Below are 15,000 nucleotides of genomic sequence, written 5' to 3'. Positions count from 1 at the left end.
TCTCTCTCTCTCTCTCTCTCTCTGTCTCTCTCTATATGTCTCTACCTGCCTCTCTCTCTCTCTTCCTCTCTCTCCCTCTGTTTGTTGATTTCTTTTTTCTTTCTTTCAGTTCTGTCTATATATGGTCTCTCTTGTTCCTGTTGCTTTTTCTATCTGTCCTTCTTTTTCTCTTTCTATTCTCTTTACCGAAGCAGTAAAATAACCAAAATAAACACTGACATTCGAAGTTTCGAGGAAGAACAGAAAAAAAATAATCATTTCTCTTTTTCTTTCTCTCTCCTCTTTTCCTCTGTGTTTCTTGGCCTCTCTCCTTCCTCTCTGTTTGTCAGTTTCACTCTCTTTCTAATTCATCTGGCCTCTCTCTCTCTCTCTCTCTCTCTCTCTCTTTCACTCTCTCTGGCTTTGATCTCTCCTCCTTTTCTTGGTCTGTTCCCTCTCTTTATATTTGTGGATTCTACATTTTTAGAATGACCTCACTCACTTTCTTTCCTTCTTTTCTTTCTTTCCCTTCTTCCATCTCTCTCTCTCTCTCCCTCTTATTCTGTCTTCCTCTCTCTTTGCCTGTTTTTTCTCTCTCCTTTCACATGCTGCCTCCTTCTTTCTCCCTCTCTCTCTATACATGTCAGTTTCACTTTCTGTGGTCTGTCCCTTCCTGCCCGCTTTGTCCACACGCTCATAAATCTGTTGAAGCTAAAGCAGATTTGCAAAACGGTTCCATTTTTCAAAGTAACTCTCGACCCCCTGTTGCTATAAAACATAAACGGATAGTTAATCAGACAGTAATAAAAGAGTCATTAGCACTAAATCATACTAGAGCAAAGGGGGTTCTACTAGCCCTAGTCTCAGCCTCAGGCCCTCCATTTTTACACACTGTTTAATATTATTTTACTTTATTTGTTTTTATTCTGTCACTTCTCTTAAACCTTCTTCTGTTTCTCCGCCTTTTGTGTTGATCTCGTTGGCATTCTGTATGTGTGGGGGCTGAGGAGGTCAGTCCCTCTGTCATGTAACGACCTCCAGTGGTCAGTCTGTTATACATCTGGTTATCTATGGCTCCCCAATCTAGCAAAGCCATGTGTTGAAGGGTCATCTCGGGGACATCCTGGCTGCTTGATGGGGGAGACTGTAAATTCCTGGGTGGGCCTCAACACCTCTGTTTTAATTCTAAAGGTAGAGGCAGTCACCCATCCAGTGGGGGGGGGGTTCTGGGTCATTTTGACAAAGGGACAACTAGAGGGCGTGGTTTACATGGTGGACTATGAGTCCATCGTTGTGTAAGCTTAGTCAGACTTGCTTGGTTGGGAAGACGCTCGTTTATTAAGTCCTTTTTCCTGGACAATGGAACTCCACTCCTGTCCTTCAAGAAACCAACGCATGCCAGCAGAATTCAACAACATCCAGGGCGTCCGTTTTCAACAGTCTGATGGGTGATAAAGTCAATTTTTTCAAGCTGAATGCTCACTAATCACTATTGGCACTCAGCTCGGTACATTAGGATAAGACAGAGCCCTTCTGCCCAAAATGTGGACATCAGGTTGAAAAAAGTCTGCAAAGTTCATCAGGATAGAAATTAGAGATCAAACGTTTTCTGAAGCCTGTCTAATGAGTAAACAAGAATTGTAGTTTGTTTTATTTGTATCTGTTTTTGTTGTAGCATCAGATATCAGGTCATTTTTCATGTCCATGTCCTGTCAGAGTACATGGATCTTGGCTGTATTGAGCTACGGAACCTTATAAGCCAAGTTCCCATTACAGGCCTCGTTGCTCAAATCAGATTTTTTGCTCAAATCCGATCTCTCTGACTCGATGGTTCACACTCATTTAAGTCAGTCATTAATGTGATGAACCGGCTCCTGAATTGACCCTCATGAGCTCCTCCTGCTCAGTAACGTCACGTGACTGAATCACTGCATCATCAGCACAAACTAACGAGCAGAACGAGCTTCGCTGAGAAGATCATTAACTCTGATCAGCTCTCAGCTTCATTATTAGAGCCAGACGGAGGAGAAAAAGGTGAGATGAGCTGCTTTTCCACCGTTTACAGGCTTTAACGGCTGGTCGGCGCTGTTACCATGGTAACGCTGAATGATGGGGAAAAAAGCACATGAATTCCGATCGGAGCGTCACATTAAGGTCACGTGGCCCCAAATCGGATACGTATGTGAACTAGGACCACATATGAAAGTGGCTCAGGTCGGATTTGAACAGATCAGATTTGTGTCCACACGGCGCTGAAAACACCAGATCTGAGTCACATTAGAGCAGAAAATCGGATCTGAGCCACTTCAGCCTGGAAATGTGAACGTCGCCTAAGATTTCTCTCAGAATATATTTGATCATTTTTAAACGCCGATTCCTGGTTTTTCCATAACCTCTCAATTTCCTGGCTCCATGTAGAGCCCATGTGTCAAACACAAGGTCCACGGTCCTATCCAGCCCACTAAAGTGCTTCAATGTTGTATTAAGTGTAGTCCGTTTCACAGTGCGCTGCACTACAGTCCCCAGCATGCATTGCAACGAAATGAGCTCCGACTCTCCTACACCAACAACAATCTATAGGACAACGCATAGGAGGTTACACCTCAATTCTACAGAGTTCTACACCAGTCATATCACCAAACACACTAACTGCATGTAGTTCAGCCAACATAAACTCCTAACATCAGTTCAGCAGCTCAGACATTGAGCTTGCAGCAAAGAAAGGATGCCAGTATTAATGTAATATTTCAAGGTCTATTATAAGTGCCTCTATTTTACTGCTGATTTTTTTGCAAATTTTCAGTGAACAATGGCCAGTTTGGGTTATAGTACAACTATTTAATTAAAAATTAAAGAAAAAGATTTTTTTCTCTGGCCCAGACTTGTTGAGATGTTTAAATATGGCCCCTTTAGTGGTTGAGTTTGACACCCCTGATATAGAGCATGCCTGACCATCTCCAGCACAGAGGAGGCAGCTGCCTGAATATTAACTCAGAGGCTTCTATCCAGTGGAGGCGGTGAGCAGCAGCCTCAGTCAGGGCTCACACATCTTTCCTCCAATAACCCCTTCACCACGATTTCTGTTCTAGCTGCTTCTCCTCACTCGGTTTTCTCTTGTGCACGCATTGGCTGCTGCTCCTACGGCTCATTATAGAGGTGCTCACGATACAACGTTCATCGGCAAGATCACGCTTGATCGTGTCAGGCTGTGCGCTACGGAAAACCGGGCCTAAAGCGCTGCAGTGTGCACTAAACCTTAAACAAATCGCAGCCTAGTCGTGTTAAAATACAGTAAAACACTCATCTGAGGGCTTCTTATTTACATCGTTATACTCTTCACTCTGTTACATCAGCAGGAAGGTAAAATGCAATGTATTACAACACATAATAATAATAATTACAACACAATAATAATAATAATAATAATAATATCCATAGTCCTTTTACAGTACTAATGGCACAACTGCATTTCCAAAAAAAAACACTGTGCAAAATGAAAATAAGAAGGCAGTTATAGGCAAATCATTTAAACCTTAAACGTAATTATAAATCAGACATAGATAACACATCAAACGTTGAAATTCAGGAATTTTACTGTTTTTTTTAAAGGATATGCTCATTTGGAAGCTGATATCAGCAAAACATTTAGAAAAAGTTGGAATGGGGCAACAAAAGGCTAGCAAAGATGTGCAAAACTATAAAATATAATAAAGTAAAATAAAATAAAATATGGATGGATGGATAAAAAGCACTCCAGAGAGGAGTTCACCACCCTGTGAAAGATTGTGTGGGCAAATAGTGCAGCAATTCAAGAATAATGTTTCTCAATGTAAAACAGGAAAGAACTTGGAGATTTCATCATCTACAGTACATGACATCATTAAAGACTCAGAGAATCTGGAGAAATCTCTGTCTGTGAGGGACGAGGCTGAAAACCAGGATCTGCTGGCCGTGATCTTTGGGCCCTCAGGCAGCACTGCATTAAAAACAGACATGATTCTGTAGTGGAAATCACTGCAAGGGCTCAGAAACACTTCTGAAAACCACTGTCTGTGAACACAGTTCATCACTGCATCCACAAACACTGCATCCACAAACGCTGCCACCTTCTCTGGGCCGGAGCTCTTTAAAATGGACTGAGGGGAAGTGGAAAAGTGTCCGGCGGTCCGACGGATAAGCATTTAAAATTCTTTAGGAAATCATGGACACTGTGTCCTCCGGGCTGAAGACCACTCAGCTTGTTATCAGTGCTCAGTTCTAAAGCCAGTATTCATGATGGTTTAGGGGGCATTAGTGCACATGGCCTGGGTGACGTGCTCATCTGTGAAGGTGCCATTAAAGCTGAATGATATAAACATGTTTTATCAACATCTGCTGCCGTCCAGACGACGTCTTTTTCAGGGAAGGCCTTGATTATTTCAGCAGGACAATGTCAAACCACATTCTGCATGTATTACAGCAGCACTGCACCATATTAAGAGTCCAGGTGCTAAACTGACCTGCCTTCAGTCCAGACTGGGAACATCTGATGCATTATGAAATGGAAAATAGGACAAATGAGTCCCCGAAGTGTTGAGCAGCTGAAATCCTGTATCAAACAAGAATCTCCTCAGTTCCCAAACTCTTACAGAGCGCTATTAAAATAAGAGGTAATGAAAATGCAGTGGTAATCAGGCCCTGTCCCAAATTTTTTGAAACATGTTGCTGTCATCAAATTCAAAATGAGCATATTTTTAAAAAATCCTCAATTTCAACATTGGAAATGCTGTCTTTGCACTGTTTGAATTAAATATAGGGTTTAAATGATTCATTGCATCTTTTTACACAAGCTCACATTCTGACGGATGGGAAACACTGAAGGAAACTGTTCTGCCTACTGTGGTCCTACACTATAGTTCTGGTACTAAAAACACGTCACGTTATTTTTGAGGGTGATTTAATAAGGCGTATTTGAGTACTCAGTCCAAAAACCAACCACCCCTATAATTTGGGCATTATTTCAGTCTGTCAGTCAGATTGACCCCCACTGGAGTATCATGCCTACAAAGCTGGACTGTATGAGTGAAGCTATAAAAGATGAAGAACATTGATTGGTTGAAAATAACCACCACAGAATTGTCACTCAAATTAGACGAATAAAAAAACACTCGCTAGACAGAATTGCTGGCTTGCTTTTGACTTTTTACATAACACACCTGCACCTACTACAAACACACACACAAACACACACTCACACACACACACACACACACACACACACACACACACACACACACACACACACTCACAAAACACCACAAAAATCAATGAGAATGAGGCCAAATAGAGGAAGAGTAGAAATGACCTGGTGCAAAAGCAAAGAAATCAATGTCCACCTGAACAGTCTGCAGGATTTAATACAGGAGAGAGAGAGAGAGAGAGAGAGAGAGAGAGAGAGAGAGAGAGAGAGAGAGAGAGAGAGAGAGAGAGAGAAAAACAGACATAGAGAATGAGACAGAGAGAGAGAGAGAGAGTGAGAGAGTGAGATAGAGAGAGAGAGATAGAGAGAGAGAGAGACAGAGATAGAGAGACACAGATAAAGAGAATGAGAGACAGAAAGAGAGTGAGAGAGACAGAGAGAGAAAGAGACAGAGAGAGAGAGCGAGAGAGAGAGAGACAGAGATAGAGAGACACAGATAAAGAGAATGAGAGAGAGAGCGAGAGAGTGAGAGAGAAACAGACATAGAGAGTGAGACAGAGAGAGAGAGAGAGTGAGAGAGTGAGATAGAGAGAGAGAGAGAGTGAGAGAGAGACACAGATAAAGAGAATGAGAGACAGAAAGAGAGTGAGAGAGACAGAGAGAGAGAGCGAGAGAGACAGACAGAGATAGAGAGCGAGAGACAGATAAAGAGAGAATGAGAGAGAGAGACAGAAAGAGAGTGAGAGAGACAGATAGAGATAGAGAGATACAGATAAAGAGAATGAGAGACAGAAAGAGAGTGAGAGAGACAGATAGAGAGAGAGAGAGAGAGAGAGAGAGAGAGATAGAGATAGAGAGACACAGATAAAGAGAATGAGAGACAGAAAGAGAGTGAGAGAGACAGAGAGAGAGAGCGAGAGAGACAGACAGAGATAGAGAGCGAGAGACAGATAAAGAGAGAATGAGAGAGAGAGACAGAAAGAGAGTGAGAGAGACAGATAGAGATAGAGAGATACAGATAAAGAGAATGAGAGACAGAAAGAGAGTGAGAGAGACAGAGAGAGAGAGAGAGAGAGAGAGAGAGAGAGAGAGTGAGAGAGAGAGAGAGAGAGAGAGAGAGAGTGAAGGGGGGGGGTGGAGTGGTGCTGTCTGGTTTAAAACTAAACCTCTGCTGGAGTCCATGTTCTCCGGAACGTCGGCCCAGTGGTCTTTTGAGGTTTTCCGAGTGGGGGTCTGTCATGAACAGTTTTATTTTATTTTTCAGTTTTTCACCGTCCCCACTTCTTATTCTATGTGACAGCTCGGTCTCCCTGAGAAACACCCGGAGCGTCAAACGAGGCGGCGTTAAAGCAGAAATTGAAATTCTGTGTCTCGACCGAACCCACCCCCAAAACCCTGACCCTCCGGTGGGATCCTGCACTGTTGAAGGTGTTTGAAAAATTAATTCCGTGGGCTTGAATCTTTAATAAGAGTCATAATGTTAGCAATGCAACATCTTTCTCTCTCGCCCGTCTCTCTCTCTCTCTCTCTCTCAGTCAATATGACAGCTAAGCTCTTTGTCGCTGAGCTGCCGGTGCAGGAAAGGAGAGAGTTCACAGCTCAGGCTGTCACTCAAAAACAAAAGCGCATCTCTACAAGGTTCCCCCCTCTACTCCCGTCGTCATGGACACCGCGTATCCCCGCCTGGTCCTTGGAGACGAAATATCACAAGGCTGCGCCTCTTAACCCGGAGCACCCCGCCCACCCTCCAGCAGAATTCACCACTTCGCCAAGAGCCGACGTCTTTACACGGCTCTCTGGAGGACAGGCGGCGAAGCTGGGCGTGATGAAATATGGAGATCGTGGTTGAGCCGTGTGACGTGTGTGGTGCATCTACAGTGCAGGAAGTTAAAGAACATCACCTTAAACTAGTCACCAGTGAGCTGTGGCATGACACGCTTCACCTCTCCCGTAAGCTCACGTACGTTCTTCCACTGCAAAGTGCAACAAAGTTGCAGAAGCTTCACAGGACATTGGTTCATAATTTGGTTCAATGCCATAATACAGTAAGTGGAGCTGATAAAGTGGACAGAGAGTGTAGAAACGAGGAGGTGGTTAGAACGTTACGCCTGATCCCACAGTATATCGTTCCCACGTTTTACTACGTGATGGCCACGACTTAATCATCTCATGCCCACACCTTAAGTTGTTACCACGCATTAGGACCTTGTTCCAACATGTTAATAAGGTGTGGCCACACATTATTTTCATTTATACAGGATGTCACCAGCGGGGCTCCGTACAATTGAGAACATTCTCTACTAATCTCTAATGAAAGGCATTGGAACCTGAACTTTCTTTTTCATTGGACCTTTTTCCAAGTAAGTTTGGGCTCATTTCGTTCATTCATCATAAACCGTACACAGTATGAATATATATTTATATATATGTCCTTCATTTCTGAGCTGAGGTCTGAATCAGAGCTCGCGGGCCTGTGCAGTGTTTGGGGCAGTGGAGTGAGAATGAGAGGAAATCTGTGTGAAGTATTCCGAACTCTCACTCATAACACCAGCCTGCACCGGCAGCAGAGGAACAAGAGATTTTTTAGAGTGTGTGTAATGTGTGTAGAGTGTGTGTGTGTGTGTGTGTGTAGAGAGTGTCTGTGTAGTGTGTGTAGTGTGAGTGTGTAGAGAGTGTGTGTGTGTGTAGAAAGTGTAGAGAGTGTGTAGTGTGAGTGTGTGTAGTGTGAGTGTGTAGTGTGTGTGTGTGTGTGTGTAGAGTGTGTGTAGTGTGTGTGTGTAGTGTGAGTTTGTAGTGTGTGTGTGTAGTGTGAGTGAGTGTGTAGTGTGTGTGTAGTGTGAGTGTGTGTAGTGTGTGTGTGTAGTGTGAGTGTGTAGTGTGTGTGTGTAGTGTGAGTGAGTGTGTAGTGTGTGTGTAGTGTGTGTGTGTAGAGAGTGTGTAGTGTGTGTGTGTAGAGAGTGTGTAGTGTGTGTGTGTGTAGTGTGAGTGTGTAGTGTGTGTGTAGAGAGTGTGTAGTGTGTGTGTGTGTGTGTAGAGAGTGTGTGTGTGTGCATTGTGAGTGTGTAGTGTGTGTGTGAGTGTGTAGAGAGTGTGTAGTGTGTGTGTGTGTGTGTGTGTAGAGAGTGTGTAGTGTGTGTGTAGTGTGAGTGTGTAGAGTGTGTGTGTGTGTGTAGTGTGAGTGTGTAGTGTGTGTGTGTAGTGTGAGTGTGTGTAGAGTGTGTGTGAGTGTGTAGTGTGTGTGTGTAGTGTGAGTGTGTGTGTGTGTAGAGAGTGTGTAGTGTGTGTGTGTGTAGTGTGAGTGTGTAGAGACTGTGTGTGTGTAGAGTGTGTGTGAGTGTGTAGTGTGTGTGTGTGTAGTGTGAGTGTGTGTAGTGTGTGTGTGTAGTGTGAGTGTGTGTGTGTGTAGAGAGTGTGTAGTGTGTGTGTGTAGAGAGTGTGTAGTGTGTAGTGTGTGTGTGTGTAGAGAGTGTGTAGTGTGTGTGTGTGTAGTGTGAGTGTGTGTGTGTGTAGAGAGTGTGTAGTGTGTGTGTGTGTAGTGTGAGTCTGCCTCGCTGCTTGACTCCTCTGTGCTGAGCACTGTGTGAGACGGAGAGGTCAGTGCAGGTGCTTTCCTGCTGCTGCTTACGGAGCGGCTGTCAATTTACCTCCTGCTGAGGAGGAGTGTTTGTTCATGTGTATGTCTGTGTTTGTGTGTGTGTGTGTGTGTGTGCGTGTGTATGTTTGTTTGTGTGTGTGTGTGTGTGTGTGTGTAGAGAGTGTGTAGTGTGTGTGTGTAGAGAGTGTGTAGTGTGTAGTGTGTGTAGAGAGTGTGTGTGTGTGTAGAGAGTGTGTAGTGTGTGTGTGTAGAGAGTGTGTAGTGTGTAGTGTGTGTGTGTGTAGAGAGTGTGTAGTGTGTGTGTGTGTAGTGTGAGTGTGTGTGTGTGTAGAGAGTGTGTAGTGTGTGTGTGTGTAGTGTGAGTGTGTGTGTGTGTAGAGAGTGTGTAGTGTGTGTGTGTGTAGAGAGTGTGTAGTGTGTGTGTGTAGTGTGAGTGTGTGTAGTGTGTGTGTGTAGTGTGAGTGTGTGTGTGTGTAGAGAGTGTGTAGTGTGTGTGTGTGTAGTGTGAGTCTGCCTCGCTGCTTGACTCCTCTGTGCTGAGCACTGTGTGAGACGGAGAGGTCAGTGCAGGTGCTTTCCTGCTGCTGCTTACGGAGCGGCTGTCAATTTACCTCCTGCTGAGGAGGAGTGTTTGTTCATGTGTATGTCTGTGTTTGTGTGTGTGTGTGTGTGTGTGCGTGTGTATGTTTGTTTGTGTGTGTGTGTGTGTGTGTGTGTATGTTTGTGTGCGTGTGTGTAGAGTGTGTGTAGTGTGAGTGTGTAGAGAGTCTGTAGTGTGTGTGTAGTGTGAGTGTGTAGTGTGTGTGTGTAGTGTGAGTGTGTAGAGTGTGTGTGTGTGTGTAGTGTGAGTGTGTAGTGTGTAGAGTGTGTGTGTGTGTGTGTAGTGTGAGTGTGTGTGTGTCTTTCTTGTTTTCTCTGTTTCTTCACCTTAGTCATATCTAATCCCCCACTTCTTTCTTTCTCCCTACCTTCTTATACCTCTCTCTCTCTCTCTTCCTCTCTCTCTCCCCCCTTCTCTCTCCCCTCTCTCCCCCCCCCTCCCCCCCTCTCTCTCCCCTCTCTCTCCCCTCTCTCTCTCCTCTCTCTCTCTCTTCCTCTCTCTCTCCCCCCCTCTCTCTCTCCCCTCTCTCCCCCCCGCTCTCCCCCCCTCTCTCTCTCCCTCTCTCTCTCCCCTCTCTCTCTCCCCTCTCTCTCTCTCTCTCTCCCCCCCCCCCCTCTTCCCCCCCCCTCTCTCTCCCCTCTCTCCCCTTTTCGGGTTTATTGTTTGCGTCTTCAGTTTTGCTCAGAAGCTGTGAGTCTGATGTTGAGGGAAGTTTATAGCTCTAATTAGTGCTCTGCAAACTGCACGCCTGCAGCAACACACACCGGCCTAAAACCCATTAAAGTTACAGCAGTGAAAAAAACGTGGCGCCACAAAGTCTGTGGAGAGAGATCATCCGCTGTACAGGCTAAGCAAACACTTTTCTGATGATGTACCTTGAAGGTGGGAGGATCTTTTGAAAACCTACAAGCGCTCTGGGCCTGCCATGTGAAATGTTTATTACTGTCTTCCTGCTAACTGGTTAATGCAGAAGGAAGTCAGAACGCTGACGCGAGGCTCTCTGCCTCAGATATTTCACTCTCCGTCTCTTTATTTGGCTTATCTTCACTCGCGTTTTTCATCTCTCTCTCTCTGTTTCTTCTCCCCTCGTCTCTCTGCACCTGCGCCTCCTCAGACAGAGCACTACTTTAGGCTCTGGTGTGGAGAGATGGAGTGGAGCATGCAGATTGTGTTTGCGTTTGCAGTGCATCGTGGGTCCTGAAGCAGCGCCTCAGGTAAAGCGAGGTTACCTGGGAAACATCTCTGCACTTGCAGCATTGTGTAAAAAACACTCAGGCATGCAGAGCGGAGTCTACACCACAACAGTGAGCCCAGAAAAACACTCCACGCCCAGTCACAGGTTCCGTACAGGCTCTGAAAATCCACCTCTATTCAGACGTATACTGTACTATTAACTATTAACTACTCCCAAAACTCTGCTCGAGGCAGCTCGGCTTTATTATGCGCAGGTTTCACACAACATCTGTTTTTGGCTGATTAAAGTTTTATTGAAATTAAATCAGATGGGGATGGAAATTGCGATGGCTGGTGGCATCGAAGAGGAATCTGGAAGCAAAGTGTTCTTCTGACTTGCTCTCGAGATACCAACTCCATGAAAAGGCGATTTCTTTTTGCTATATTTCTGTTTGATTGTGTGCAACGTGACGTTATATTAGAGGAAAAAAACACTTTCTGATTCTGTAACAAATCTAAACCTTTGCTAAATCACTTTATGGTTACTGGCACATCTTCATCAAAAAGTGCATTTTTATGCATCCAGCATCCATACGGTGATGAAATACGCCATTAGAAAGCTTGAAATCTTAGGACTTGATTATCATAAACCATTTCATGATCCATTATCCACAGCAGTAATGATTGCAGATCCTTACTTTCAAAGCCTTACCACAAGCCACAGAGACGACAACATGACAAGACTTGACAACACGGCAAGAGGCGGAGATCACTTTAGAGATCCACGTCAGATGGAATCAAACTGCTCTGCTTTTTCCTCTGTTAGTCCGTGTCAGTAACACACACAATTATTCTGATTGGTGGGAAAAAACTTGAGAGTTTTACCTTTCAAATGAGCCCAAAATCATGACTGTAGCCCAACAGATGCCGGAACGGTGCTATTTTAACTTTGGGTGTGCGGTTTCCAGCAGAAATCCAGTCACAGTTAACTGGTTAAACATACAGAATTGCTTGTAGCTCAGTTGTAAAAGTTTGTAGAGACCTGAATATCTGAAATCAAAGGTATTATCTTTCCATCTTTCCATCTTTGCTATATTCCTTTGCACTGCTCTTCTGGGGAAGCTTTACATTGCCTGATGGAGCTTTGCTGTGAGGATTTTGATTGCATTCAGATTTCACAAGAGCATCAGTGAGGTCAGGCACGGTTGTTGGATGGTGAGTTCTGGATCACTCCGACTCATCCTACAGGTCTTGGACCTCCATCACTCCAGAGAACACAGTTCCACTGCTCCACAGCCCAGTGCTGTTGGGATTTATACCCCTCTAGCCCACACTTGGCATTGGGCGTGGTGACCTCAGGCTTACGAGAGCCCCATTATATTTGCAATGCTTATCTACAGAGATTATAAAAGCTGTCTGTGCACAAACGCTCGATAAAGCCAGACACTTATTTGCCATTCTGTAGGATTAAATATTCACTTATAGATGGGCGTCTTACCGAACTGTTGACTGATACACCAAGTCTTCTCGCCTGCGATAGTCCTCCATGTGGGAGTAGTTGGTATTAAACATGGCGTCATATGTGAAAATCTTCTGCTTAATGGTGCCGCCATCTGTAACCTGTGAAGAACAGAAAGAATGACCTCAATAAAAATGTCTAATTCAGTTCCAGTGGATGTAACATGGGCTACGTCCAGCATTCAGTCGTACGGAAAGACCGATCACTCCATTCAACTGATGTCATAGGTTAATTTTCAGCAAGAAAGAAACTTAAATATGCTTTTTTTCTGCAAGTTAGTGCACAATATCGGGAAAAAAGTCAATAAAAATGATGGTAACACTTTATTTGGATGGTCCACTGTAGATGCTGTGTCAATGCTCAGTATATCTTTAAGTGACATTCAACTAAATATCTATTAAATCGCTGCTGTCGGAACAAAACCAAAAAAAAAAAACTCAATTTTTGTCGTTTTTCAGTTCATGGCGTAATTTGAAAATGCCTATTGTTCTTTACATCGCATGTAAAATTCATGATGAAACGATCAAAAGAAACGGCCCAAATTGAATTGGAAAAAACCTCTGGTTCCATTGACTTACATTAAAAATGAAGCAGGTTTTTTCCATCTTCTGTAAAGTTACCATTTTGGAGATACGAGGTTTTGTTCCGACAGCAGCGAAATGTAACTGAACTTCAAGTTAGTATGACAGATTTCATTAAATCTGTTTCTAACCGTGAACCTAACCCTAACTTTAACCTCAAGGCAAAACCTACTCCTAACCCTAATCCTAACCCTAATGCTGTTGATAATCAACTGAGGATCTCCAGAAGGTTTGCTAGTGATTTAGGCATCTGTAGCTCATCTACAGGTGACCATCCAAGTAAAGTGTGACCAAAATAATTAAATAAAGCATAAAATATAAAATGTGCCCTGACGTTTTTACAGGCCACAGTTTCCACTGTGTTAAAATAAGCAAATAAACACTAACCGTGTTTCCGAGTTCTCTGCATACACTGTGTAACTTATTTCCACTTAAAGCAACCACAAAACATAGTTTGACCAGGGGCGCCCGAACTACTGCATACAGCTGGTTATCACGAGGCCAAATTATTGGATTTGGTCACCAGCTCTATAAGACCCACTGTGGCCACAGGCAAAGTTAGTAGCCAAGCTTTCAATTACTGCATTGATCTGTATTAGCGACACTATTGGCCCACTTTCTAAGAGCTGATGGAGACGGAATTCAAATCGCCTCTGCGATAGTAGCTTAAGAATCTACCTAAAGCAATATTTTTACAGAAGATGTAACGTACACAGTTTTCCCCCTTTAACCCAAAGGTAGCGGAGCAGCACGTGTTTGTTCTTCTTTCGTTTTGACCTGAAGATACAAAGCTAACGTGGCTTGCAAACAACAAAAGTTTATACCACACCAATCGCAACCTGCACACCTCCACCAGCACACGGTTGCTTAAAACCTCATTCATGGAAATAAATAAATAGATAAATAAATAACCACCGCTACATGTTAGAAACATGCCTACTGTCATCCTGCAGCACTGCATTCCCTGGAAAACTCCCTGAACTCTGGAAAACAACGAACTTTGGAGCAAAACCTTCAGGCTGAGATGTTTATTTGTTGAATTTTCTCGCTGGGTGGCTAAAATAGACGGAAGCCAGACAGCAAACGTTACTGGTAGACGGTCAAATATCAAAGGGCCTCATTCTTCAATAATTCTTCAGTTTGCTCTCCAATGCGTTCTTGAGAAAAGCTCCCATGAACAAGTCTGTTGCTCTAATGGAAGCAAAAATGATGTGATCTAAGGGGTTGACCACAGAAGCAAAATATATGCCTGGTCAAAGATACTATTATGAAAAGTAAATGCTGTGTTTTATAATTGAGTATAGATAAAGGTTCTAGACTGTCTCTGGGTCAGTTCCCTCCTGTCTCTGGGGTGGAACCCTCAAGGCTCCGTCTCAGTCCCTTCAGTCAGGGATCATAACTGAACCATAATCCACTGAAATGATCTGTTCTAAGCTGGACTGACTCCACACACCCCGCCTCGCCTCGCCTCCAGGCTTTTACTCTACTGCTCTGTTTTAAAACAATTGTCGGGTCAAAACCTCGTATCTCCAAAATGGGAACTTTACAGCAGAAGGAAAAAGCCTACTTGACTTTTAATGTAAGTCAATGGAACCAGATTTTTTTCCAAGACATTTTGGGTCATTTCATCATGAAATTTACACACAATGTAAAGGACCAAAGATACTTTCAAATTAAGTCCAATACTGAAAAACAACAGAAAGGGAGATACAAGGTTTTGTTCCGACAGCAGCGATTTGCTTATAAAAAGGCACACCTATGCACTTTTCCACTGGGATTAAACTTATTTAAGGCACTGGACCTTAAACCCACTGCTGGAGCTTTGAGGGAACATTTACACTGTTTGTACCTTGATGAAGATCTACCTGAAGAGAACCTTCATTACTAACAGTGTACATCAGAGTTTATAAGGAACAAAGCTGGAGAAAAAGCTAGGAGTTCTCAATATTTTCTAGAATACATATATATATATTTTTTTTATATCAAGTCAAAGTTTATTTATCTAGAGGTTTTTACAACAGTTGTTGTCACAATAATCCGGGTCCGAGCCCTCATGAGCGTCACCGATGGCAATAATGGCAATGAAAAACTCCCTCAGAGCAGGAGGAAGGAACACTGAGAGGAACCAAGACCCAGAAGGGGAACCCGTCCTCCTCTGTACCACACCGGACAGCAAACAGCCTAAGTATAAAATATTATACTACAAAACGGGGAAAAACAGGCGGAGCAACGGTTAATTAGATAGTTTGAGTTCATGCAGCTGCCGCATCATTAGGAGGGTCAGTTCATGATGGTGATGCTTGCACAGTGTTGTACAGCGAGTAGCTCCACAGTGGTCAAACCAGTGGCACAGAATCAAGGCAGAAGAAGCAA

General features: G+C 43.7%; 1 protein-coding gene across 2 annotated transcripts in view; it reads right to left on the bottom strand.

The window, feature by feature from the left end:
* The window catches only part of igsf21a (immunoglobin superfamily, member 21a), a 461,351-nt gene that overhangs the window by 175,477 nt on the left and 270,874 nt on the right, over positions 1–15,000 (bottom strand). For both annotated transcript variants that reach the window (XM_017716473.2, XM_017716474.2), the window contains exon 3: positions 12,026–12,147. In XM_017716473.2, coding sequence (XP_017571962.1) covers positions 12,026–12,147 — 122 coding nt within the window. The remainder of the gene's footprint in view (positions 1–12,025; positions 12,148–15,000) is intronic.

The sequence above is a fragment of the Pygocentrus nattereri genome, chromosome 21 (assembly GCF_015220715.1).
Source record: "Pygocentrus nattereri isolate fPygNat1 chromosome 21, fPygNat1.pri, whole genome shotgun sequence".
NCBI lineage: Eukaryota > Metazoa > Chordata > Actinopteri > Characiformes > Serrasalmidae > Pygocentrus > Pygocentrus nattereri.
Note: the sequence above shows the minus strand (reverse complement) of the source record. Positions and strands in the feature narration are given on the sequence as shown.